General features: G+C 37.3%; 1 protein-coding gene across 5 annotated transcripts in view; it reads right to left on the bottom strand.

Annotated features, from left to right (window-relative positions):
- epha6 (eph receptor A6) overlaps positions 1-27,189 on the bottom strand; it is a 153,062-nt gene that overhangs the window by 14,225 nt on the left and 111,648 nt on the right. For all 5 annotated transcript variants that reach the window (XM_077616720.1, XM_077616723.1, XM_077616721.1 and 2 more), the window contains 3 exons: positions 3,857-3,981; positions 3,307-3,469; positions 449-557 (listed from right to left, as the gene is read on the bottom strand). In XM_077616720.1, the coding sequence (XP_077472846.1) occupies positions 449-557; positions 3,307-3,469; positions 3,857-3,981 (397 nt within the window). The remainder of the gene's footprint in view (positions 1-448; positions 558-3,306; positions 3,470-3,856; positions 3,982-27,189) is intronic.

The following is a 27,189-nucleotide window of genomic DNA, read 5'->3' as shown; positions in this document are numbered from 1 at the left end:
AGATATGTATAGTTCTTACACTTTCTTTTGTAGTAATGTTTTAGTAAACCCTTATGCCCCGTTACTTATAACACAGTGAGGGAAAGCCTGCATATATTAAGATAAAACGCATGCACAGACAAAAAAACAGGCTTTTCATGTTTTATATCTTTCCCCCTCCAATTAATTTATAATATAAATGTATATTTCTTGATTTATTCTTGTTTGAAATTTACAGTCACTTGATAAAGTAAACTGTACCACCTCATTTAAGGTTCTAAATTAGAGCAAACGATAAAATGATTATGTTGGAATAAAGTTTTTTTTAGCCTAACCGATGTCTTGATATGGTATTAGAGCATTTTCATGCAGAACCTAGGTTTGACTTGGTGTACACATAGATATCTATAGGAGGTAGAAATCCATTGTATTACACAAATTGATGTCTGGAGAAGGGTAGTCATCTTACCTTCCAGTAATGAGGAGGAAAAGGGTGAGGATGACGAGGAGGGTGAACCCACCCACTGCTGCCATGACGATGACCAAAACCTGACCTTGGTCAGAGGCCAGATCTGATGCTGGAAGTGACACATTTTCAGTTAGGACCAAGAAAGAACGGTTGCGCAAAGTAAGAAATGAAGCAGTGACAGAAAATAAAGAATATGCCATGCTCTACATAGTTATATATAGATTATATAGATGTGTTGTCAGTTCTTTGCGATGCAAAATGCCCTCCATCAGTCTTATTACTGAAATGATTCATAGGCCTGTTTCTGTTTAATTAATATTATTCATTCATTAAATTGTGATTCAGTCCATAATCATTTGGTTAAATTGGACCCATTTCATATTCATAATTCTCCTCATCTTTGGTGTGTCGTCACACTGCTAAGATAGGCCCAATAATTGAAAGATGATTGGTATAACCCAACTTATTTCGAACATATTTCACATTAAATGAATATGAATTGCAGATCAGGGTGCCTGATCACATGCCTCTTGAGACGTCCATTTGATTTTTTTTTTACAGTATCCGTGTGAGTGCATGTTAAATACATATTGAGGACGTCAATTTATATGTTGAGATTGAAAAAAAGAGTAACATATTCAGTCATGTATTTCGCACCCTGTTAGCAAATAAATGTTAAGGAAATCTAAATGCCCATACCGGCTACTGTCAGAGCTTCATGTTTTCTTCACACGAGATAGGATGTGCCAGACTGACACAGGCATAATGAAGTGTGTGTGAGAAGACAATGACATTGAGGTGGGGACAAAATGAAGGATTGAGCGATGAGGAAACACGATGACGGTGGCGCGATAAAGAAATATTCGACTGAAAGAGTGAGCTAGACGTGACAAAGACTGATGGAAAAACAAAAGTATGAGTCGCCTACTGACAGACAGACTGACAGAGACAGAAAGAGCGTCAAGGGGCAAATCTGCTTTCACTTTCAGATAAAAGGCCAGGCACTACAAAGGCTTGGCCAAGCGCCGTATGATCCACAGATAAAGCACTGCTCTGCAGCGTTGGATAGGAGAGAGAGCTACTGTGCCAAATCACCCCTCAACAATACCTGACCCCACATAAAAGGGCACCTGGACTCTTTGTATTTTATGAGTTGAATTGTAATAAAGCAGTTGCACTGTTGGAAAAAGACTCAAGCAAATATTGATTTCAAAAAGACTAAACACCTTTTACCTAATGTATTCAATATGTCAATTCATGACAAAGCACATATTTGACATTTACAATCATTTTTATCTTTATGAGAAACATTTCAATGTGGTCTTTAACACCGGGTTTCAGGGTTTCAGATTGTGGCTTTGATGTTGCAAAGCAAATGCTTATTTACTGCTACTATTTACTAGTGCTGCCAGCAGTGAAAATAAAACATTTTTTGTCCAACTAAACCAGATAAAGATTTAAGAAAAAAGAGCTGATACTCGTCCACAATAAATAAAATAAAATATGCTCAATCTTATCACCAATACAGCTTGCTGGACTAAAAGAGATCTGATGGGATCTGATGACCAAGACACAAATGAAACATAACCAGGCAATACTACTAAAAATCTATTTAAAAAAATGGTTTTCAGACATGGGAGCATGAAAATTAATCAGAAAATTGAAATACATTACATTTTTTGGTGAGTGAAAATAAAGAAATACATATATAAATAACCTCATAAAGACCACACTTGGTCATGTAGCCCACAATAATATATAAGTGGGGCTTACAGAAACCCAAAATCTGAAGTTCATATGGATGGCAGCTGTCAATTATAACAATTAAATAATGCATTTATTCTCTGAATTACTTATCCTCATAAGGGTTGCGAGGGGTGGTGGAGCCTAACTACGGGCACTGGACGGGGTACACCCTGATTTGGTTGCCAGCCAATTGCAGGGCACAAGATGGACAACCATTCGTGCGTTCACTCATACCTCATACCAATTTAGAGTTTCAACCAGCCTACCCTGTATGTTTTCAGGTTGTGGGAGGGAACCCGAATACCCGGAGAAAACCCCACGCAAGCCCAGGGAAAAAAATGCAAACTCCCAGTTATAATAATACAATTTCTTATCATTAAGAATTCATTTATTACGGCTCGGAAGATGAATTAATATATTTTATTGTATATTTTTCGACTTAATATAGCTTTAAATTTAGCAAATGTTAAAAACAAAATTGATATGAATTTTGGGTGAGATAGCACCTTATAACACTATGATTTTTTTTCCTGCTATTGACAAATGTAGACATTCAACTCCTTTAAAAGGAGTGGACTGGCTGAAAAGGCTCATATTTCAATGCTTTTGACAATGCCAGATGTCCAAACAGCCAGCCTCTCCGAGTCAAAATTGATTGGACGTCTCGCATAGTCAATGGCAGTCAATGAGTGCCTATAATTTGTGAAAGTCACTTGGAGTTAGAGGTGCACTTAATTCGTACAGAAGAACCAACCAACCATCAAACCCGAAAATATACAATTTCTGCAGGTCAAATTGAATTGACTGACTTAAAACATTCATAAACAAAGTGTTTTTCCATCAATGTTATTTTTCTGCTTAGTTGTGTAGTAGTTCAGAGTTATTGCAAAGATAACAGAATGATATTTTGGATTGTATTATATTGGAAGGTCCAAGGTAACCAAAACAAAACTACATTTCTCAAAGAACACTATCACATTATTAAGTACACAATCCGATGTGTCAGGTTTGATGAATGTTATGAAGGTCAAGAGCAATGGCTTTACACAACAAAAATCCAGACCATTTCGGAAAAATGTTTTTGAAGCCGTAGAAACAATATAATAACTTACATTCTCCAGTAGTTTTGTATTCATATCTGGCGGCATAGGAGCTGTATCCAGATGGTGTGCGGGTGCGGACACTGAAGACATACCAGGTGGCTGGTTTTAAGCCTGTGATGATCACACTAGGATCCTTGGTGCTTGTTGAAGAGTAACTCAGCTGCTCATGCTCCTATGTAGGAAAGAAGTTAAAAGAATTCAGTTCATGAAGCATTGAACCGATTGATGTTTAAGTGCTGTATGTTCCTCATTAATGTGCTTTGGGCGAGAAATATGAATCGAAAGCTACATTAAAAACAACATTTTTTAAATTCCTGAGCTAACAAAACAAGGTCACTGAAACTTCTAGGACCCTCTTCTAAACAAAATGAGTCTTTTTCTGATATTCACTCGAGAAACTGCATATGGTTCCTTTTTCCTGGTCTTCTGAACATTGTTTTTTGATAGACCAAAGATAAGACCTCACTAAAAACCTTTAATCGGTAGCCAAATTATTTGTCTGATCTGGCAACTGAGGTTTTGTTTTTTTAAATTATTTTTTTATTTACAAATATAGTACCTTTTCATAGTATTTGATCTCGTAGTCAAGGATGGGCAATGTTGTTTCTTTAGGGTGTTGCCAGGAAAGAGCAATGCTGTTGGGAGAGGCCCAATCCTTCTTCAGATAACCCACCAGTGAAGGACCTGCATTAACACAAAATACATTTTGAAGTACAGTACCCTCCAAAACATTTGTTTTTAACATTCTAGGTATGTCAAGTCATTTAACTCATTGTTAGCACTAGCCGTTCAATTCATGTTGACGAGGAACGAATGATCGCTGCAAGGCCTCTCAGTCGCAATGGATTGGAGATCTAGCACCATCAAGAGCATTGAAAGATGAGCATTCACAAATCAGTCCTCTCAGTTTAAATGGATGTCTATTGCTCTCAAAGGTAAACGATGGGTTAAATACTTTGAAACTAAACAAAACTAAATAAAACCAACTCTTGGCATGTTACTACTAATTAGTATAATTCGGTTTTTGATTCATTTTATTATAGACACATACAATTTTGTTTTATTGACACATTTGGGAAATATTGATTAATTTATAAAATATGTTCCGTGAAAAACCAATTGTGGAAATAATGGAAAGAATACTCCAGTAGTTGAGGGAGAAATTTAAATTCACTACTTCAGCACTCCCACAATTCACTGAATTCCTAACACTGTCTATGTTGACTGAATGGTGAATCATCATTTATTGGATGTTTCTAAATGCTGGCCAGTATGTAACCTAATTATAACAGTATCCCTTGATGGATAACATGCTACGGTTTATTAGTGAACATTATCTTTGAATGCCTTCACGCCGAATTAAAAGAGCCAAAAATACAATACAAAAGATGCTTAGTTTACAATTTGTCATTGACCAGATGAAGCAGTTGACCCACTTGGATTATTGTCGTCTCATCTACATGGTGGGCATAAACTTGGTATATAAAGAACTGCAAACAATATATAGCTGAAAAAGATCCACAAAACATTTTCCACTATATCAGTAATTAAATCCATACACACAATTGATTTATTCACTGCGATTGACTTTAAATCAAATCAAATCAAAAGCCTTTATTGTCATCATACACAGCTGTGTATAACGAAATTGGTGGTCCTACTCCACAAAGTGCGTTTTCCTAGTAAAAAAAAACATAAATAGTAAAATAAAAGTATAAAAGTCACATCCCGGCTAGGTAAATTCTAAAATATTGCACAATCTAAAATATTGCACAATCTAAAATATTGCACAATCTAAAATATTGCACATTGTTATTGCACACCCCAAAGTTATTGCACAGAAGGGATTGTGTGTAGTGCTAACGCAAGTTCAGAGTCCTGATGGCTGTGGGAAAAAACTGTCCTTAAGTCTATTTGTCCGTGCTTTGTGAGACCTGTAGCTGGAACAGGTTGTGACCAGAGTGGTATTGGTCCCTGACAATGTTCCTGGCTCTGCTGAGGTTAAAATGGTTTGATTGATTTTAACATGGACAAGTTGCATTCAATTTTCATATCAGCCATTGACAATACTAGACGTCCAATCCATTTAGACAGCAGCCAATGAGTTAAAGTGAGTCTATCACAATGAGCTCTAGTCGTGCCAATCCTCCGGGAAAAGCATGTACACAACATTTGTTTAGAATTCTATTAGAACACTTACTGTGTAATTGAAAACAAGTAGAGGAAGATGGCTGATTTTTTTTCTTGTACTAAATTGCATTTGCTTTGTTCTATGACTTTTTTCGCCGGGTAAATAATTGTACTCGTCTCCCAGGAGAGGCCAGCAGATGTAGCTGTCCTGAGAGTCATTATTATATATTACACATGGTGTTACAGAGCTGACTCATTATGTGGCAATAAAAGGTGGTCTTGTTTTTCTCAAGGGTATTCCAAGCGAAAGATGACATGAGACATGGGGAGAGGATTTTGTTTTTAGTGGAACATGAGAGTTTGATGCTTGTTACAATAGAAGGAAGCTTTGAGTTCAAGGGGAAAATGAGGGATCATTACTGAATCTTTGAGGTTTTAATCAAGAACCTGAGATGTGGAGTTTTGGAACTGGCAAAGACCAGATGAGAACTGCAGTGCTTTGAGCTTGTTAAAAAGGCGCCCAGAGACGCACCGCTGGTGATCGGAGCTCAAAGTGACCACCTTTGATATTTTTCATCCATCTGTCTTTTCCCACTCACTGCCCCCATCCCTTTACTTTGCTAACGTCATCATAAAGAGTGACAAAAAGAAACCCCACTAAATTCATGTTTCAAAAAAAAGAAAGTAGGTTTAAAGAAATAGATATAAATTGTACAATGAGAATCAAAGAACAGAAACGGAACATAATTAGCAACAATGTACGGACAATGACTGGAAGAACGGAGGCCGACAAAATACAAACAAATTGACAAAACAGGAACACCTGGACTGGATTCGAGTGACTAGCGGGAGTTAATTGGTTAAATTATGTGATAAGAACTAGAAACAAATACAAAACAAGGCAAGAAACATATTCATTTATTCATTTTCTGAAGTGCTTTATCCTCATAAGGGTGGCGGGGGTGCTGGAGCCCATCCCAGTTTACTTCGGGCCAGAGGCGGGGGACACCCTGAATCGGTGACCATTACGCCGATCGCAGGGCACAAGGAGACGGACAACCATTCACACTCACACTCATACATAGGGGCAATTTAGAGTGTTTAATCAGCCTACCATGGATGTTGTTTTTGGAATGTGGGAGGAAACTGGAGTACCCAGAAAAAACCCACGCAGCACCAAGAAGCTCATGTGAACTCCACACAGGTGGAGCGACCTAGATTCGAACCCAGGACCCCAGAGCTTTGAGGCCGACGCGCTAACCACTCCTCTGTCAGGCCGCCGCAAGAAACATAATCGGAAACAAATAGGTCATGACAGTGAAGCCATTATGCCAAACACTGGTTTAATTTTTAACTTTAGTGACGAGATGTTCACTTTAAATTTGAACAGTACACACAATCCATGAATTTGCTGTCATTAACTAACAACACAAGTGAGAACACTAACCAAAAGACAACAGTCTACACAAATATAATATTTAACAGCAACATACGATTATTTAGGTGTAGCTATCTTATGGAAAACAAACTAAGTGTACCTTGTGGTACAAAACGACAAGATCTGGAGACATTTACATTTTTGTCGATGTTATCACTTTATAGAACCTCATATTGAATTCCTTCCTCTCTGGGAAAAGAAAATTCATCAAATCTGATCTGAATGTGCCTGTTGAATAATGTGGTTTAAGGCTGCAAGATGTTTGGCTGGTATATTGGTCCTGACAGAAAGCAATAAACAAACTAAACGTAATATTCCTCCTGACTCAAGAGATTCCAATTAACTTGCAAGTGCTAAATTCACACTTGCACTCAGACATACTTCTCAGCCAAATCTACTCTTACTGAACTAAGCTCTTATTGATTGTTTAAATGCCACTAAATGCCCTCAATCCAAAACCAAGTTTTCTTAATTGTTGCCAATAACCTGACCACTGAGTGTTTGGCCAAGTTTACCTCAGCATCAAATCTTCATCGAGAAATCATGCTAAATATTGCCAGAATCTCACTTAAGGCTTTTGCTTATCTTGAACAGTACATTATTTTTCAAAGATGACTGTCATTGTTTAAATGTCCAAGATATTCGGTAACATGTTAAGTTTCTTGATTATTAAAGGAATGGTATGATAACGACAAAGCAATGTTTAAGAACTTCTCCTTCACTTGTGTACTCCTAAAGGCGTATTCGAACCAGGAGAGTTCAATATTTTTAGTTAGTTTTGTGAATACACAGTATAGTTTCAGTTGTTAACATTATTATATTTATAGTTGTTATTTCAATTAACAAAAACAGTTTTATTATATATTTTTTGTCATTTTGTCAGTTCTTCTTTTTCAGCTTTGCCAATGGGACATTTTTAAATTCACACTATAGTGGGCTTTTAGCCTTCTTTTTAACTGATCTAACTTGAGTACAAATTTGAAGTCGTAATTGGCAGGAACATGATAGTCTACAAAAGGGACCCAGTTTCTCTTCAGAGAATTGTAAATAACACCATAAAGTTTGTGCCGGTGGTATCAAGTGAAATGTTTATTGGCAAATGCACCGATGTAAAAGTTTCACTTTGAGGAATGCTCACAAGGTATCTATCTGTAATGATTGTGTATTATTAGAGCTGCAGCATGAAACCTGCCAGAGGACATCAGTCCTTCTATGAGAGTCAGCAGCATTGGAAAGCCATTAGAAACACCAGTCAATTACAATGCCCAATGGATAGATTTTGCAGTCAAGCGTGGTTAAGCTCAACATAAACTAATGGGGAGTCTTTAAATGAGCTTGACCTGCATATGATTTTAATTAGCTTTCCTGCCCCAAAGGCTTCCATTAACGGTTGAAAAAAGAAAGAGAAACGAAAAATCAATAGAGTCGCCATTGATGCAGTGCGAGACTTTAAACGATGTCCGAACACTTCGCTGATTCGCTGTTGATAGAAAGAAGGAGTGAGGAGAAATCAGCACATTACAATATAGGTATTGTTCTTCACAACAGCCACATTGATCATGTCTCTCAGTCTCCTCTCTAAATGTCTGGTTTGAGTTTGTCTTGAGGTGCTTTTAGACAACACTTTGAGTAATCTTTCAAGGGAGAATACATGTCTTTGCGTGGTGAGCTGTCTTACAATATAATATTGTATTCATGTCACTTCTATTTGATTTAATGCAAATTAGTTAAGATTAATATTATTCACCTTCTGGTGCTGCTTGAGGAGCATTTGATCAAATAGGCTTTTGAGTGCAAGAGAGTTAAAATGCATGACATGAATTATCTGCTTATCACATCAAAAGCTCAGACCTCTCTACAGGACAGTATAGCCACATTCAATACCCTGTTCCCATTGGACAATCTGAATAGAGTCATTCAAGCAAAAAAGTTAATAACTTTTAATAAGTTTGGCAAAGATGGCCAGTATAGTTTTATAGTGTCATTTCAGGGAATGTCAATCAACATCAGTGAACATGGGTAACCAAAGGTTTAGTTGTGCACTAAAGGAGAAAAAAAGAAACAATTTTTTGATTTGTAGAATAGAAAAAGAGGTGAGATTTAACAGCATCGGTAAGATACATCACACGGAATATTTCCTTTTCGCCGGCTTCATCCATAAAGGTCAAGTTTGCATAAGCGTTTCTGCCAGCCAACTGCCTGGAGCAGTTTTCTCTAAAACGTTTTTTTCCCTCCCCAAGATTGAGATCTCATCATTAGCCCAACCCTTTGCCAAAAGTTATATCATCATTTCATTTCACAGTGGGAAAACTGCAAGGTACAAACTTTTCTCATCTTCTTCTGCATTTTTGGCAACAATAAATTTAATTCACAGTTCTACTCAGAAGCAGCTCAATAACCTGACTAAAAATTACTTGAATGTCACATGATGTCAGAAATAACACCCGGTTACATGTGCTAATGGGAAAAATTGATTGGTTTTATTAGTTATGTGATCTTTTTTAAAACAAAGCACTACAGAAGCTTTAATGCTACTTTTACTGTGGGGAATAACCTAATCTTATTAAATAGAATAAGCCCCTTTGACTGACTTGCTGTATTTCCTATCATTTTAATGTATTGTATATCATGTCATTTTGATTATACAGTGTTGTTTTCTTTTATAAATATTGTCTTCTGGATTACAGTTGCTCAGATGACAAACCAAGGATGACTTCTACTAAATGTTCATTTGTTTCTGTCCAGTATAAAAATTAAGTATTTACGCTCCACAAGTGTCCTTGCTAATCCTCCCTAAAAAAACAGAAACCAAACCAAATCCCCAAAACAAGTCCAACGCGTTATTCGATGTAATTAGGAGTCAACGCCACTAAAAATTTTCCATTTACAGGTTTAGGATAGTAAATGAATTTATATATTGGACTGAACAACAGCAATAAAAAGATTGTCACAGATTTGGAAGGAAGGCATCTAGGACAATAAAGTGCAGGTTTGCAATAAAATGGTTTTCATTTATATGTTGAACCTGAATATAGTACCCTAATTTGTAATTTAATGTAGATGTTTTAAAATCATAAGTTATTTTACCTACATAACTGTTTAAATGGGTAATCTTTAATCCCTAATTGGATTAGTATTTTAAAGCATTTTAACTGTGGCAACACTGCAAAACAGACATTTTTCACTTCAAACTTGATTTCGGGCGATGATTAAATAAACTGATATTAATGCTCCACAAAAATGCATGACAAAAACATTATACATCCACCAACCACGTCCGGTTGCAATCCACATGAGAATAATTGGCTGTGACCTCATCAACACTTGAGGTGTCATGTGGATCAAACCTAGGACACTTTCATGTATTCTCCCACACCAGCAGTTCCCTCCTGCTGTGGTGGCTGTCTCGAGGGTTACTGCAGAGGGAAGCTCCTTATATTACTTTGACCTAACAGATGGTCACAACAACAGCCACCTAAAGAATTGGGTATCCAGTATGTACATGCTGTGTACAGGAAGTTCACAGGTACTCAAAATTAAGTTACACGATTTAAAAAAAACGGAAAAGAAAACAACATTTTAAATTGGGAAATACATTCATTCATTTTCTGGACCGCTTATCCCAGGGGTGTCAAACCGATTCCGCCGAGGGCCGCAGTGGGTCCTGGTCTTTGTTCCAACCGATCCAGTGCCGACATTTTAACCAATCAGGTGTCTTCTAAAATAAGTAGCACCTGACTTTAATTAACTGATTGATTACACTTGCAAAAGGTATCCTCTTGTTGAGTTGGAATGAAAACCTGCACCCACTACGGCCCTTTGAGGACCGTTTGACACCCCTGGCTTATCCCCAAAAGTGTTACAGGGGTTGTTGGAGCCTAACCCACCTAACTATGGGCACAAGGTGGGGGACACCCTGAATTTGTTGCCAGCCAATCGCAGGGCACAAGGAGACAGACAACCATACACACACACACACTCACTCATACCTAGGGGCAATTTAGAGTTTTCAACCAGCCTACCCTGCATGTTTTGCGATGTGGGAGAAAATCGGAGTACGAGGAATAAACCCATGCAATCCCAGGGAGAACATGCAAACTCCACACGATGAGGACTGACCTGGGAGTAAACCCTCAACCCCAGAACTGTGAGGCTGATGCACTAACCACTCACCCTTGGGAAATACCATTTTTGGATTAAAATGTGGAAAAAAACAAGGCAACTTTGACTTTGGAAGGTCTTTGTGTTGAAAATGCCGAATGCAACAGCTCTTGACAGATAAAGTCTGCTTGCCAGCTACTCGAGGGTCTCCTCAGTCTTTAATAAGGTCCCAGTTCGCTGCTGATCCCTCTTGTTCCCACTTAATGGGGATGTGGAGAAGAAATGACATGCGGGAAAGGCCAGTAAAGCAGGCCAATACTATCTCGCCATGATCAATACTCATTTGTCTTCCACCTCAAGTTCCCCAAAAGTAATTAATGAAAAGAAGCAAAGTATTTGGCTACTGACAGCAGACTCTGATGGTTGATTACACCACGTTCAGATCGTCGTACTGACACTCTTTGGTTTGCTCCTCCTGTTCTTCTAAATCACAGGAGTAAGATCCGATCATTTTGTGTGGATCGCGAAAGTAAATCTTATGCATCGGCTAAATAAAAATTTTGTAGTCTATAATATAAGATCGAGGACTACAGGAATATAAAATATATATTTTATTAAAAAGCAATTGAAAAAATATACTTCTCCAAAGTATACATATATATTTTAAAATATAATAGTTTAATATTTTTTTCAGAAAACAAAAACATTTATTTAGCTTTTTTGTATGTTCTAAGATCTTAGATTGTTTGCAATTTACAGAAAAATAAACTTTATAACAAAGATGAGGAATTACAATAAGAAAAAAAATCCCATTCATGTAATCTGAATCACTACCAACACAATTAAATATTTGAAGCACAAAGTATTAACCTACAAGCCCTTTCTTATGGAAAGTGTCACAAGCCTGTGCAGTAAAGATTATATACAGTAGGCTTCTATAGACGCTATAACAGCCCTACTGCAGGAGAACTCACAGCAGGTAGGGAGGAAATGTTTTCCTGTGGCGCTTATTTCCAACAGGGCAATCGGAACATAGCCCTGGTTACAAAGACCTCCTTCCTTAGTTGAAATAGTATCTGCTAAAGCCATTGGAGAGCTCACCATATAATTTAATGGATTCAACTACATTTTTTTCACTGCAATTTTTTTCCCCATGTACAGGGACAAGCCTTTTCTTGCAGGACAAAAGGTTCTCAGAGTTTGACTATTAAATGATAAAAATTATGACATTACTTAACTCCTGCATGCTTGAATTTAAATTATTCAAATATACATTAAATATTGGTGTAAGACACAAAGAGTATTAATAAAGAAAATAGAAAAAATAAATATAATACTCTTAAAAATGTGTATTGAAGATCATGGAACAAATTATACTACTTCAATGTAAAATATGCTTCTACTTATGAAAAATCCAAGTTACGAAACCACTTCTGAAACGTATTAATTTTTTAGTACATGTAGCCCTGTATACAGATTTAATGAAAATCAAGGGCTACACAAATGTTATTTAACGAGAAACACGAAGTCCATGCATATGAATTGCTTTTGTGGGCCACAAAAAATTATGCTTTGGGCCTCATCTGGCCCGAGAGCCTTCAAGTAGAGTGTCTGATGCCTGGTTGACTCTGTCACCTTAGTTTTTGTTATCGCTACACTGTGTCAAAACAGTACACAGTCAGTTAAATGCTGTGGTGAGCTAAACTGAACCAAATCTTTTTAGCAAAAGTGGCTCAACCTGATAATTTGCGTACAAAATACAATACAAAATGACCCCCAAAAGACTGAGTACCCTTTTTAAAGTAAGACAGAGAGTAAAATCGATACATGTTGTTGCATGAGTACAGATCCGATTGTGACTTCAATGGCTGTTTAAATGTAACCAATGAGAGGTACATTTAAGTTTGCCATCATGAATGGTTTGACAAAGTGAGGCCTAATGCAGCATCAATTAAGGCGACAAAAGCCTTACTGCTGTTTATTCATCTAACTTTCAAAAGACAATGCTTCGCTTGCTTGGAAGAAAAGTCTGCCCAAAGATTGAAAAGAAGATAGAGTTGGGTCTTGAGACAGAAACTTCAGAGAACATCCGTCAGCTGCACAGAACAATGAATCCAATCACTCTGCATTAATGAGCCAATGCTTAAAATAGTTCCTGCTGTGAGGTGAAGTCAAGGGAAATTATCTTTTCAGGGGAGAGCCTACTGATAAAAGTCTGGGCATAAATCATTTCGTGACGTAGAAACAGCTAATCTCGTTTCTTTCAAAACTCTCTACCTGTTCTGAACACTGCTGAATAGCAATCCTTGGGGAGAGGTACTCTTTATGCTGACTGGCGAAACGGTAAAAGTGTGAGAAGCTCGTGTATAAGAGGACTGCACAGGATTCAACATGTCCACTGCTCTAGCCTTCCTGTAACGTTGAACGCAGGGTTCTCCAAACTATTCCACGAAGGGCCGCAGTAGCTGCAGGATTTCAATCCAACCAAACAAGATGACACATTTTGGATTGGATTGGATAACTTTATTCATCCCGTATCCGGGAAATTTCATTGTGGCAGTAGCAAGAGGGTGATTAGACAGAACAACAAAGCGAAAGCACAAAGTACAAAGCAAATCAAAGTAAATGGGATCATTGAGAATCACCAAATCAAATCATTAAGACAGAAAAGCAGCAAAACCACAAAACGAGCAAGAGTGGACAGAGCTACCGCCGCTGGCTGCCATTTGAACAGCGCCATCTTGGTTGCGGTAGCTAAGACGGATACAGACTCAAAAAGACGTTGTAAAGTTGGACAAAAACTGGAACCACGCACAGTCCACAAGATAGGGAAATTCTGCAGATTGGGACCGAGGACCGACTTTCACCAATCTAATGTCTTATAAGCATAATCAGTTGATTGCAGTCAGATTTTTCTGGTTTCAGTAGACCCCTGATTGGTAAAAGAGCCCAAGAAAAAAAACAGGACCCACAGCGGCCCTTAGGGACCAGTTTGGAAACCGCTGGTCTAACGCATGTACAGGAAAACAATCAATTACAGAAAAGAGGTCAGTACCAACTGTCCTTTGCTGTGTAATAGATTTTCCTCTGTTGATTAGCAGATAACCCTTTTTTGTCTGTAAAAGTTTGTGACAACTGTTTGACTTTGACTCCTCACTCACCTAATCTGATGTTACACGTGATAATCAGTTGCGTATTCATGTGCCGCAACCTGAATTTTAATAGACAGTAAGAAGACCAGCAAAGATAAGGGCCTTCCTTCTAAGCAGAGATTTGCTTATTTATCCCCTTTCACTTCACTTTCCTATGGACCTTCTTGCCTTTAAAAAAAAAGTAGTTTCACATTAAGCAAAACAATAAAACAAATTTAACATTCTGGCAAGTCATTCCTTGTCTGAAAATGTTCTCAACTGTAACAAAACTCATGTGCCCGAGTGCCTATTATCAACAGGTAAACAGCACATGTGAAAACTTGCTGAAGGTCAGAAAATGGATAAGGGGCAACAGATGCCCGAGGTCAAAAGTGTTCCCAGGAGAAAAGCACCTAAACAGACCTGCCAACATGTACAGCGAGCCAGCACCTGCTAACATAACTCGATTGCATAAATTCATTACGTTTGCACAAACATGCGCCAACAGAGGCACAGAACACTTCTGTATAGTATGCTGCAGTTCTACAAGCATCGGTTGTCACTTAGTGAGGCAAAATATGATTTTGTCACTTTTATTTGTAATGTTCGTCCATATTCTTGCTTTCTGTTTGTCTAATAGCAACATGCCATGATAATTAATAATTTAAAGCGGCTCGTGAGAGCTGTGGCCCACAAAAATAAACCACGTGCATCAAGTTCATGAATCTTGCCAAAATAAAATGTATTTAACATTTCTCAATGAAAGATCAGAGTTAAATAAATGAAAAACAAGGCACAATGTTTACTAAATAAATGAAAAACAAGGCACAATGTTTACTTAAGAAATCAGAGTGTTTACAATTTTTCCCTTTTTGCCTATTTTAATTATAAAATGTAAATAAGAGGCCAAAAAAGAGTCAGCAAAGTTTCATAACAATTTACCGACTATGAAAATGGTTGTCAATTCAGTTGATGATCGTTGAGTCGATTCAAAGTAGCCAACCAAGTTAGAAAACAGTGGAAATGACCATGTGGCCTCTGAGAAAGACGAGTTTGACACCCCTGGCTGTATAATAAATATCAAAAATAAAAATACTTGGAATGTAGGTAAATATTCTACTGGTCTAATAATATGGTGGTAAACTATGCAGTGTTTATGGTGTGATATCATGAAACAGTAACACCACTGTACATTTATTTTTATAAATGTGAATTTTTGACAGCCGACTGAGAGGCTTACACTTAATTTATGCCACAGATTTGTGGAGGTCTTATGTGCTGCCCTAGTCCTAATGTGGGAGTTATTGAGGTGGTTACAGTCAAATGAGATATGAACGTGGAAGACAAGGAAGGACAGCACTGACTGATTAGGGTTGTCATAGATCACCTCTACCATTGAGTGATGCTTCCTTCATCGACCTCCTTCAACTCTGTTAAAGTGTCTGTCTTCTCTGTCCTGCAAATACTATAAGAGAGATGTTCTTTTGTCTTGCATAGTCTTAAATTTAGAACTTTTAATTCAACTAATTTAATCTAAATTCTAATTTAGAACTACTTACTAATGATTTCAGAATTTTTTTGGGGGAAAAAATGTGTGAATCCACACCGTTATACAGACACTTGTTGAGAAGAAATATTTTTCCTTAAGGGAAATTGTGTATTTCAAGTAGAATGTGAAATCTATTTGTTTTTTGTGCCTTGTTTTTCCAACATTGGCAAGTGGCGTGTTGATAACGAGATGTCCCTTGCAAAGAGGATTGGCAAAAAGAAAATCATCTGTCACAAGCGAGTTTGACCATGTTAATTACACAAAATATTGTTTTGGGGAAGAGTTCAGGAAATGTGATACAAAATGAAAATACTACAGGATTCAATACAAACTCAAGCGCGAGATGAAACCGAGCAAAGAGCTGCAGGATTTATGTACAAGTCTTTGAACAAAATAATCACTTAATTCAATTAAATCCAAAAATATAATAATGAGACTTTCTCTTTCTACCTGAATTGTCACAGCAGAAAAAGTAATACATTTCATGAGGTGTGTTGTGAAATTGATTAATTTAAACACTCAAGCACTGAACAAAAATATCTAGACCGGCAGCTTAGCGTCATGGGAAAACTATCTGTAGGCAATTACAAACCTTTTTAAAGTGGGTGTTTGCTATTTGCTACAGGGATTGGCCTTTATTAACTGCAAATAGCAGTGCTTCATTCAATTTATATCACCTGTTCAAATCCAAATAGATACAGATGCCAAAGCAAAGTGGATTTTAAAAGCATAGAAGTAGAAACTAAGATAAAAATAATTATGGCTTTGACTGTTTCATAATCAGACTTATTTTTTACAAGCAATATGACAATAGCTAGTAATATACTAAAGTCAAATAATTGGGGTCATATATTTCATGAGCAAATCACAACACGTCTACAGAAAAGCCAAAAGGCACATGGATTTTTATTTTTTTAAATTGACTTTCCCTCCATGGCACATTCACAGTGGGTCTGTGCCCCACTTTTGGAAAACTAACACTAATAAAATGAAAAGTGAGACTCGAGAAATATTGGAGTTGTTGATCTCCTGTTATGTCTGGGTCTGGTCTGCTTCTCTTCTATTAAACGTTTGCATTTCAGGACTATTAAGCTTTTCTTCCCTGCATCCTTTATCCCTCACTCAATGCCGTTGGCAGAAACCGGGTTCTGATCCAATCACAGACTGGCTGCAGCAATCACTGTCTGCTGATTGGTTTTATAATCCTCACTCGGGATCTCAGATGGCTCAAAATCAGCTGGCCGAGAAGCGCAGCATTGAAAACAGTCATATTGATGCATGCACTATCACTCACTCAACCAAAGACACAATTCTTTTTTCCATTCCTTTTGCATTTGTTACGTATTGTGGCTTTCGCTCTCTTCCTGCAAGAATTTGGTGAAAGTGTTTGTGGGGTGAACATGATTAGTAAAGAGGGAAAAGATGGATATTCAAGCTTAAATTCAGGGTTTAAGATATACTGCATGTCTGTACAAAACAAAATGTTTGTAAGGTACTCTGGACATATAAAAAAGGTTGCTTGTAACATCTTTTGTATAGCTTGTATAGCTTTAATCTAGATGATAATTGTACAATTTATATTTTTAATTATTATTTTAAAGTGTATATACGTGTTAAATGACCTAGCCCGCCTGTTTAATTACTAACTTGATGCATGTAGCCCTGCAGTGCTCACAACCTTTAGAGCGACCACATATACAACGTTCATTGGAAGTCCCTTGTTCAATATGTCAAATTGTTTGTGAATTGAAAATTTTAGGCCTTTCCCATTAACATTTGGAACCTCGGGGGACATTAACGTCAGATGACAGGGCTTAGGTCTCAAATGTTTTCTTCGTTCCGTCAAGAAAACTTTGAGGTTTCATTATAGGTGTACTCATCGATTGGCCAACCCATAATTATTATTTTTCATAGATTTTGCTGGATCAATAATTGGGCGATTACTAAAAATAATATAACCGATCATTTCTGCCGATCGCATCTAGAGTCAGCCAGTCACATCTAGCCTACTAGCCTATTATATTTTATAATCATAACCAAAAATCACATGACAAGGTTGTACTATTCTTCTAAATATCCACGATTTATGATGAAGAGCTTTATGTAAATACATACTAGTAAGATGCTTTCCATTTCCACTCATTGGATGTAAAATAACCCACTTTGGTCAATGCCCACTTTCATGTAATTCGCAGTTCCCAGCACATTGTGGTATTTGTATGTTGACACCGTCTCCGCTTTGATGGCTTACTGTAACATTTGCTCCTAAAATATGAGCACTTCATGCACCATTAACTTCCCTAAGGTCGTAGACATGATTTTTACCATGCTGTTTATTAGATTATTAGCTTGAGTCTTGGAAATAGTATATTTCATATTGTCTCTTGAATTATTGAATCCTAATTTTCGAGTGCAGCATTGGGGTCCCTGGCTGTCACTGTATGTCTCTTTCACCATTTCATCGCAATTCTTAATGTGTGTCCTATTTACTGTGTCCTTGTCTGACATCCGTTATATTGTTCAAGGACAGACTACTTCTACACGCATGCTTTTCTGTTTGGTAGTATTCCAGCAATTATTGGAAGCTACAAATATTCATTCATTCATTTTCTGAACTGCTTTATCCTCACAAGGGTTGTGGGTGGTGCTGGAGCCTATCCCAGCTGATTTTAGGGCACGAGACGGACGGACACCCTGAATGGGCGGCCAGTCGATCGAGGGCACGAGGAGACGGACAAACATTTATTCTCACACTCATAACAAGGGGCAATTAAGAGTGGTTACAAATATTTCATCTGTAATTATCTTAGGTCTGGAGTTATTCAGATGAGTTGTCTTGTTAATTTTTGATTTTTTAAATCGGTAGGAATATTACACATTCAGAGAAATATTCTTAATCTTAACACAGATGGTAACGTAAAAGAATTTGGGGTCATTCATATTACAATGGCATTTGTAAGGTCAGAAACTATTTCTTCAAGTCAAGTTGGAGAAAATGCAAAATTACAGCACCATGTTCCTAAATTAAATTCCGTTTCAGTGTTGGGTCAATTTATGTTAAAGGACTTTCTTCCCCAAGGGGCAACACAGTGAATGTAATGAAAAATAGCCACAATTTAAGTTCAGCAAGTTCTTGGCAAATTTTGATCTCCTAATAGAGAAACATGGAAGTTTACTGTATCTCCATAAAATTTATCAGATCTTACACTCACCACAAGGTGACAAACCCAATTATCACCTTTTCCGTTACTTTCCTGCCTTTGCGCAATTTCTACATGTTAAGGCAGCACATTCATTTCCTTTGAGTCGAGACAGTAGACGACAGGTAGTAGAAGTGACCCAGACTACAAAGCTAACAACAGTTACTGTGTAAATGGGTCTCCAAAATTAAAACAGTTAATTGTGTTGTGTCCATTTATCCTGAGTGATCGGACCATTTTCCCTGAGTTCACCTGCGGGGGAAGGGGAAAAAAGTACAGGAAGCTAGACAGCCCACTTCACATATAAAGGCACAGTGCCCCCCATGGGGTCAGCAAGATAAGCTGCTTTGGGAAAGGGATGCACCTTTCACTTTCTGTCAACATGGGCAAGTCGTTGTTCCACACCAGTGATTCCAAGTCTGGACTTCACTTATTTCCATTCGTCCCAGCCACTATTTTCCATAATTCCATACCAGTGAAATACAGTAAATAACATAATAGCATGCTTTTTTTGAAAGAACTGTCTTTTTGACCTTGATGACTTTTGAGTGTAAATACATATACCTTCCAAATAAAAATAGATAAAATCTCAATTCTACAGTAAATCCACTTTGTTATTAAACCCTTGTTTTCATTATTCTATTTGCCCTCATGGGCAACACAATGACCTTGATTTTAATTATCCAACAAGTTCTCTTCATCAATAGTACCAGACCACTTCTCACTTCTTGTGTCTCTCAAAGCAAGGTGTCGGAGAGTTGTTTTTTATTCATAAGTTATTGAGTTTTTTTTTCCTTACTTTTTTTGTACTGATAACGTTATCATTTACAACTTCTCCCTAGGGTAGCTTTTTGTTTTCTAGCATCAGAACAGGAGTTGAGAATCTGTAGGGATTTAAAAAAAATATTGGTTGAGCACAAGATAAATTGCTTCTTTTGAGTGAGGGCACCTCGTGTTCACACTTTTAAATTATCTATCACTTACTTAATCAACAAGAGACCAAGATATTTCAACAACTATGTGATTAGGCGGGGTCATTTGGGATCTCAGTGATTTTATGAAGGATTATTAAATACAAATGATTGCTTTTTTATTCTGAATATTTAGTTCACTCTCACACTCACATTTGTCTATCATGTGTATTAGGGTGCAGAATTTGCTTTACAAAAAAGTCAAAAGACACACATTTACATTAAGACCAACCTTATGCGTCATAAAACACACCTTAATTTTTTTATTCTTTGCGTTTTGTTTTTATTTTCATCAAAATCTAAAACCCCAAATCCTAAAAAGTCCAGCTTCTTCACATATTGTATGTATGCCAATATGGTAGGAAAATTCTAGCATCAAAGTATTAGTGCCTAGCAAATATGCAAGTACTTTAACACAAATCCCAGTCAGACCTGTGTAATCATGTCTCAGAGACTTTTTTAAAACTATTTTACTAGCATTGACAACAATAGACGTTAAATCTTTTTGAACTGCAACAGCTAGCTCTGAATAATCATGTGTCGCTGCCTATTGTGGCGATATACGTCAAATTCAATTACAATTCAAATGGGGGCTACCAACGATCGAAAGAAAGCCCTCTCAGTTAAAATGGATTGGGTGTCTTTCACCATCAATGCAAGCCAATCAGTTATTGCGTAAGATCATAAATAATGTTTATATATGGTGATCAAATTAATAATCATGTGTGTGTGTGTGTGTGTGTGTGTGTGTGTGTGTGTGTGTGTGAGCTACCTGATACAGAAAGGAATGCGTGCTTGTATACTTGGTCACACAGAACACAATAACAAGTCCTTTAGTCCAGATGTAAACAAAGTAAGCATTAATCACTTTGCGATGAAGTTTATGGCATATGCAGCATGATCTGCTTTAGCGAAGCATTTTCACTAACAAAGATAACTCCGTTATAGTCCATCTAGTTGCCCCAGTAAACTTCATTGTTCTAATGGATGTAATATATAGTAATTAAAAATGCATACTAAATGATAAGTAATATACAATAAATATAATTGAATATGGCCGGCACAAGAATCCTAAATTCAGCTAGCATTCTCTTACACTTCTCATCTTTAACACTAGACAAAACTATTGGAAAAAAAGTCTCTTCCTTAGATTAGGGGTCAAAGCAGACATTGACATCAATACAGGCAACGGTGTATGATTTCAGCATTTTCTTTAGCTATATCCTTTATTCCTCAACTAGTTCACTGCCATTGGCAGGTACATTGAATCCATTTCCACTAATCATGTTTCACTGCTATTGACCGCAATAAACGTGTATCGCGTCCATGGCAGCCAATAAGGTAAAACATCCTATTTTTTTTAAAACCAGTTCCAATACTGAAACGGTTTCAAATTTGCCTTTGCATTCTTTGACTTTTCTGAAAGCGACCCTCTGAGGAAATTGTTTGAACAACCCTGGCTTAAATAATATTAATGATTTTAGGAAGGGTTGTGTCGTGGCTTATGTTGAGTGAGTCGGCAGAGGTTGACTGTCAAACTCAAGGACACGTTCACTGTGAAACCTTCTGTTAAAAAGACGGTGTAGTCTGTCGGGATTTACTGCCCACGAAGCATGCGGTGTGCGTTTCCGTGAGTTATGCGTGTCATCCATCTGTTGCACAAGCACACACCCCTGAATTGATGGCCATTTAATGTCCGAACACACATGCAAGAACTAAGTAATGCGTTTTCTCCGTGAGAATGTATTCAGATCCACAACTATCGGCCAACTCTAATGCTTTAATCGTGTGAGAATAAATAATGTATAAGGTGTCTAAATGGAAATAAACACAGGCGTGGAAAATGTGTGTACCCCCGCAAAGGTTTAAGAGTCATTTAACAAAAGTTTCTCCATAAACCAAGGGCACACCAGGTAAACAAATGCTTTAATGACTGTTTCATTTTCTTCTCCAATATCTATGAGGTAAGCCACTAGCCACATTTTCACGGCTTTCATCTTTTCGCTCCAAATACCGTGATTATGCCTGGAGCTGATTTTGTCTGAGAGAAAAACAAGAACAATAATATAAAAGACTGTTTAGACTCATATTATTTGCTGTTAGATTTCAATTAAGTGTGAAATCTTTATCTTCAACCTATTTAATTTGTTGTGCATTACTGCATTTACATTTACTGCACAATCAACTCATTCTCACCTTGGCTTCCGCCTCTCCATCACCCCTCTTTTCTCCGTATCTCATATTTTCATTTCTGTTCCCTCCATTCATTCTAGCACTAGCTGATTGTCCTCAGTGCTAATGCATTTCACCTCTAAGCTGTTTCTTTGTGTTGAATATAAATGTTTTTGTGTGCACACAATTAAATGCTTGCTCTATAGACTTCATAGTCTAGAGTTCCTACCAACTGCTAAGTGAGGTGGAGGCACATTTTTGTGGTTCATTAGTTCGAAGGAGAATGTCCTCTCATTTGATATTAGTGATCCTTGAACTGGCAAATGTTCAAAGGGCAGACAACAATGACTCTAAATGACCCTCATGTCAAAGACAGCTGTTCAAAGTATTTAAGTGTGTAAATGTTGAATTTTTTAGATGGCTGTTAATTGATTCATTCATTTGTTGGATCGCTTATCTCCATATGGGTCACAGGAGCCTATCCCAGTCAACTGTGGGGAGTAGGCGAGGGAAACCCTAAACTGATTGTCAAATGAACAAACATTCATGCTCACACATACCTAGGGACAAACACACATTCTGATAGACTGGAGCACTGGTGCATGTGTTAACGAGTATTAATGACATCATGAGCAAGAGTGGGCAATCTGGGATACTCCTATTCGATTGGCTAAAATATTGCTGGCATTGATAAAATGACTGCCCAATTTCAGGGTGCAATTCCTTGAATTACTTTTTTTTTATTTAAAAATCATAGTTACAAATCATAAAATTGAAAGACCCAAGATTCATTCTTCTGAAAAGTACATGTTTCAGGTCTTATCTGTTGCCTTTTTTCTTTGGCTGCCATTGATAGTGCTAGACTTCCAATCCATTTTTAATGAGAGGCTAGAAGCTTCTAGCCCAGGGGTGGGCAAACTATTCCACAAAGGGCCGCAGTGGGTGCGGGTTTTCATTCCAACCCATTGAGAGGGCACCATTTCACCAATCTGGTGTCCTACAAGTGCAATCAGTGGTTTGCAATCAGGTGCTTCTTGTTTTCTGCAGAAATCTCATTGGTTAAACTGTCTGTGCTATATTGGTTGCCCACCCCTGTTCTACCCTTTCCAGGGGTTCCTGTCAATGGCAGCCAGTTTAAATGAATTGGACTTCCTTCATTGTCAATGACAAGCAAACTTTGATGGAACTAAATCTCCTACATATAGAACAAGCTTGCATACAAATGCAAGGTAATGCAAGTCTAAAGGTTATAGATGTTACACATTCTTTTATTAGAGTTATTGTCCATTGTGGTTGATTTAATTGTGTCAACAAAAAATACAAAGGGTGTTTCCCATGGCATTTTTATCCATTCATACCCGATTTTCTATGTTGAGAAGTAATTAATTCACTTGGAAACGTCAACTAGCTGAGAAGTGTCGCATTACTCGCACACTCTCATTGGCAGGCTTGAAGCAATATGTCAATTGAACACTGGATGTTTTTGGGGTGTTTCAATAGAGTAAAACTAAAATGGTAGGGATATATTTGCATCCGCCTATTTTGTCAAGTACAAAGGTGAGTGTGAGTTTTCCACCCGGGAACGTTGTTATTTCCAGATATTGTTGTTTCTCTTAGAAAACAGGGGCAGAGTAAAGTTGTGTGCCTGCGTTCTGGACTTACAAGTAAATGGGTTCTGACTGATGTTTAGTAAATGTTTGCACAGAAACATTTTAGGTACGAGTTAAAAATGGATCATGGCATTGAATAGGAATTGGGAATGAAGACCTACAGAAGCTTATTATGCATTAAAACTATATACGTTTTGTTCGTTTTTGTTCAGATTGTTGTAAACAGTTTCTGGTGCCCTTCAATACAAAACCCCATTACATTTGCTGACTGGACCAGATTACAATGGCAATGGCACAACTTCCATTCTAATAGTCATGCGGCCATATTAGAGGAAAGTTGTTGTCATTACTATGCAAGTCCATTGTATAAAATTGACTTTAGGAACTGTTTGTTTTATCTGAGTTCATAAAGACTATTTACCCTTTTATAATTTTATATTTAGCATTGTAACATACAGCGCATGTTCTACCTTTGATTTAATCCTTTCATACATGTATTATGATCTATTTTCTGAATCAGGGCAACCATGTAAATATTTACATAAATTTTACAATGAAGTAGCACTTTACATGATGGTATTTTACACCATGCCATAAACTAATTGATCTTATACTGATCAAATATTGTTTGGATTGTTTTTACATCTTTTAACAATAGCACAATTGTAAGTGTATTGATTAGCGGATGCTCTATTTGCGTATGCTGGTTATTGAATGATTACAAACATTTAAATGCTGTGGAAGCTTTTAACTTAAACATAAAGGGTGCACAATTTGTATCTCTGTCAAAAGTGGCCCCAAAAGAAAATAAAAAATAGGTTTAAAAAATAAAGTACACTAAAAGCTGAAAGATGTTACTACGTGGCGCACCTCACGAGACCACAGCTCAGCAAAAATCCAAGGATTAACTCTTGACCTCAACAACGAGGTTTAAGACAAGACGAAAATCCACCCGAGGTGAAGTAAGCAGATTTGCATTCATTGCAGAAGAGTCCAGTCTCACCATTCTCTTTTGGCAGTTTCTGTAAAAAAATGTTCTATCGATCTTACATTATAACATGGAAAGGGGATTCATTGTTGGACATTTTTCTTCCATAAGAAAAGGGTTCATTGGTTTCTCGAATTTTAAACATCCCAGTTCATGAAAAATACTCAAAAATGTGTTACATGTAGTTGATACAGTGGACTTGGCATGACTGTGAATATGCTGAAAATGCAAATACATAAAAAGTTCTTAAAACGGTGTGCAACGGTTTATTTTGATGTCTATAACAGTCCCGACACTATAATACTATATACCTTTTATAAACCACTTTAAATACACTTCTGACCCATTTGATCATTTTCCATTGCGCTTATCCTCACAACAGTCACAGGGGTGCTGGAGCCTATTCCGGCCAATTGGGCGTTGCCAGTCAATCAAAGGGGACAGAAACACAAACAACCAGCACACCCAATCACACACAAACACACACACACACACACACCTAGGGACAATTTATCCACCGGGCACAGGGGAAACATCCAAACACCATGAAGGAAGGTCGGAACCCCCTAGTGATTAAACCCTCAAATACGGAGCTGTGAGGCGGAGGTGCTAACCACTCTTTCGCGGTGTCACTCCATTTGTAGATATTTTTAAGAAATATTGCCGTGTTGTCGCCTTTTGATGTGACAGACACATACACATCAGATGGTTCTCTTATGACGTTGGGCCGGCTTCTAACTCAGGCACAGACAGCATTTTAGCGTGTCTGTGCAGCGAGCCGTGAAGACCTTGTAATAACCTGAGTCTTGCGATGTAAGCGGTAGTCACATAAAGGCTATATTCAATAGTCAAAACGAGCTGGGAAAATATCAACACAAATGGGTGCCATCTAAATATTAACCCCAACTTCACTACTACTATGTGTAACTATAGGCTAATGTAGTAGGAACAACTGCCGTCCTTCGTTGCAGATTTATGTATGTATATGTATGTGTATATCTATGTATATGTATGTGTATATGTATGTGTATATATGTATGTATATATGTATATATATATGTGTATATATATATAGGTATATATATGTATATATATGTATGTATGTATGCATGCATGCATGTATGTATGTATCATGCATGCATGCATGTATATATATATATATATATATATATATATATATATATATATATATATATATATATATATATACATATACACATATACACACGTATACATATACATATATAAAGTCATAGAGTCATACCTCATCTTACGAATGCTTTTAGGTATGACATTTTTAGGTCACGAAAGCTTTTTATATGCAAATGGGTGCTTCGAGATACGAAAAAGATCCAAGTTACGAAATCCCCCCAACAGTAAATATTTTGAAAATATTGTAGCGGATGCTTTTTATTCTCTCTTTAGAACCTCGCTACACTCTTTTGGGCTCTCATTGGCTGTCTTACAACAAATTGAAATTGAAAAACATTTCTTTTCCTCGCTACACTCTGAAAATAGTGGTCCTTTTCTTTTTCACACCTATTTTATTTTCTCTTCCATGTTTTTGTGTCCAGCTTCAAAAGGTGGCCACCATAGAGATGTACTGTGCAGCAGGGGACAGCACCCTAGAGATGGAGTGGGAAAGGGTTCCTGTTGGGGATGAAGGTCATGTAGAGGGTGAACATCTTCAAAGAATCATTGATTTTTTTTCCTCATCCACCAAAGCAAGGGAGCATCTTTGGTTCTGTGACTGCTTATACATGAGTGCCGAGCTACCTGTGTCACTAGTTTTCTCAGAGAGTTACAAGCTAGAATGTGGATTTTTCAAAAGAAACCCAGCGAAAGTCTAAGCTATGGGTCACAGACCACGCTGCTGTAATGTTCCGCTAAAATATTGGAAGTGATTTCTATGCTTACAATACTAAAGAAATTGGTTTCATCATGAATGCATGTGGGAGAAAATGAAGGATTAGAAAGAGAAAGAATGAAAGAAGAGATAGAGAAAATCAGCAGGAAAATACTTTGATAAATCACTAAGGAGTCAAGGAGCTGTCGAACATATTTATCCTGTCCAATTGTTCTTCCCTCTATCTGCCTTAACAGATGGCATAAGGGTCATCGGTGTGAAGGGGCGTGCAGGTGTTTGTGCATGTGTGTGTTTGCATGGGTGGAACTCAGACCTGATCTGTTTACCAGGTGGACAAATGCTATAGCATGCATTTCAGTTTGTTTTCATTTCTTTGTTTAATGAGAGAATGTCATTAATCAATCCACACAAACTGGACTGCACATCAATCACCATTGATGGTAGTCAATGAGTTAAATAAAAGGGATTTGGCGCACTAACAGACAGCCTTTCCACTCAAAATTATTGGACACCTATCACTATCTATGGCAGGCAATGAGTGCCACAGTCTGCTGCTGTTTTTGTTGTTGTTAGGTCTAGAGTTGATAGTTTACACAGGTACACTTCTCTTGCCCTGCCTCAGTTCCCCTCTGTATTTGAATAACATCGAGATCTTGTCATGAAATATGGCTTTAATGGCAATAGTGGATTTAGCCCAATTTTATTTTCAGAAGCTAAAATTTGTCAAAGATCATT

The sequence above is a fragment of the Stigmatopora argus genome, chromosome 13, assembly GCF_051989625.1.
Source record: "Stigmatopora argus isolate UIUO_Sarg chromosome 13, RoL_Sarg_1.0, whole genome shotgun sequence".
Classification (NCBI taxonomy): domain Eukaryota; kingdom Metazoa; phylum Chordata; class Actinopteri; order Syngnathiformes; family Syngnathidae; genus Stigmatopora; species Stigmatopora argus.
The sequence above is the reverse complement of the archived record's forward strand: the minus strand, read 5'-3'. Positions and strand labels throughout refer to the sequence as shown.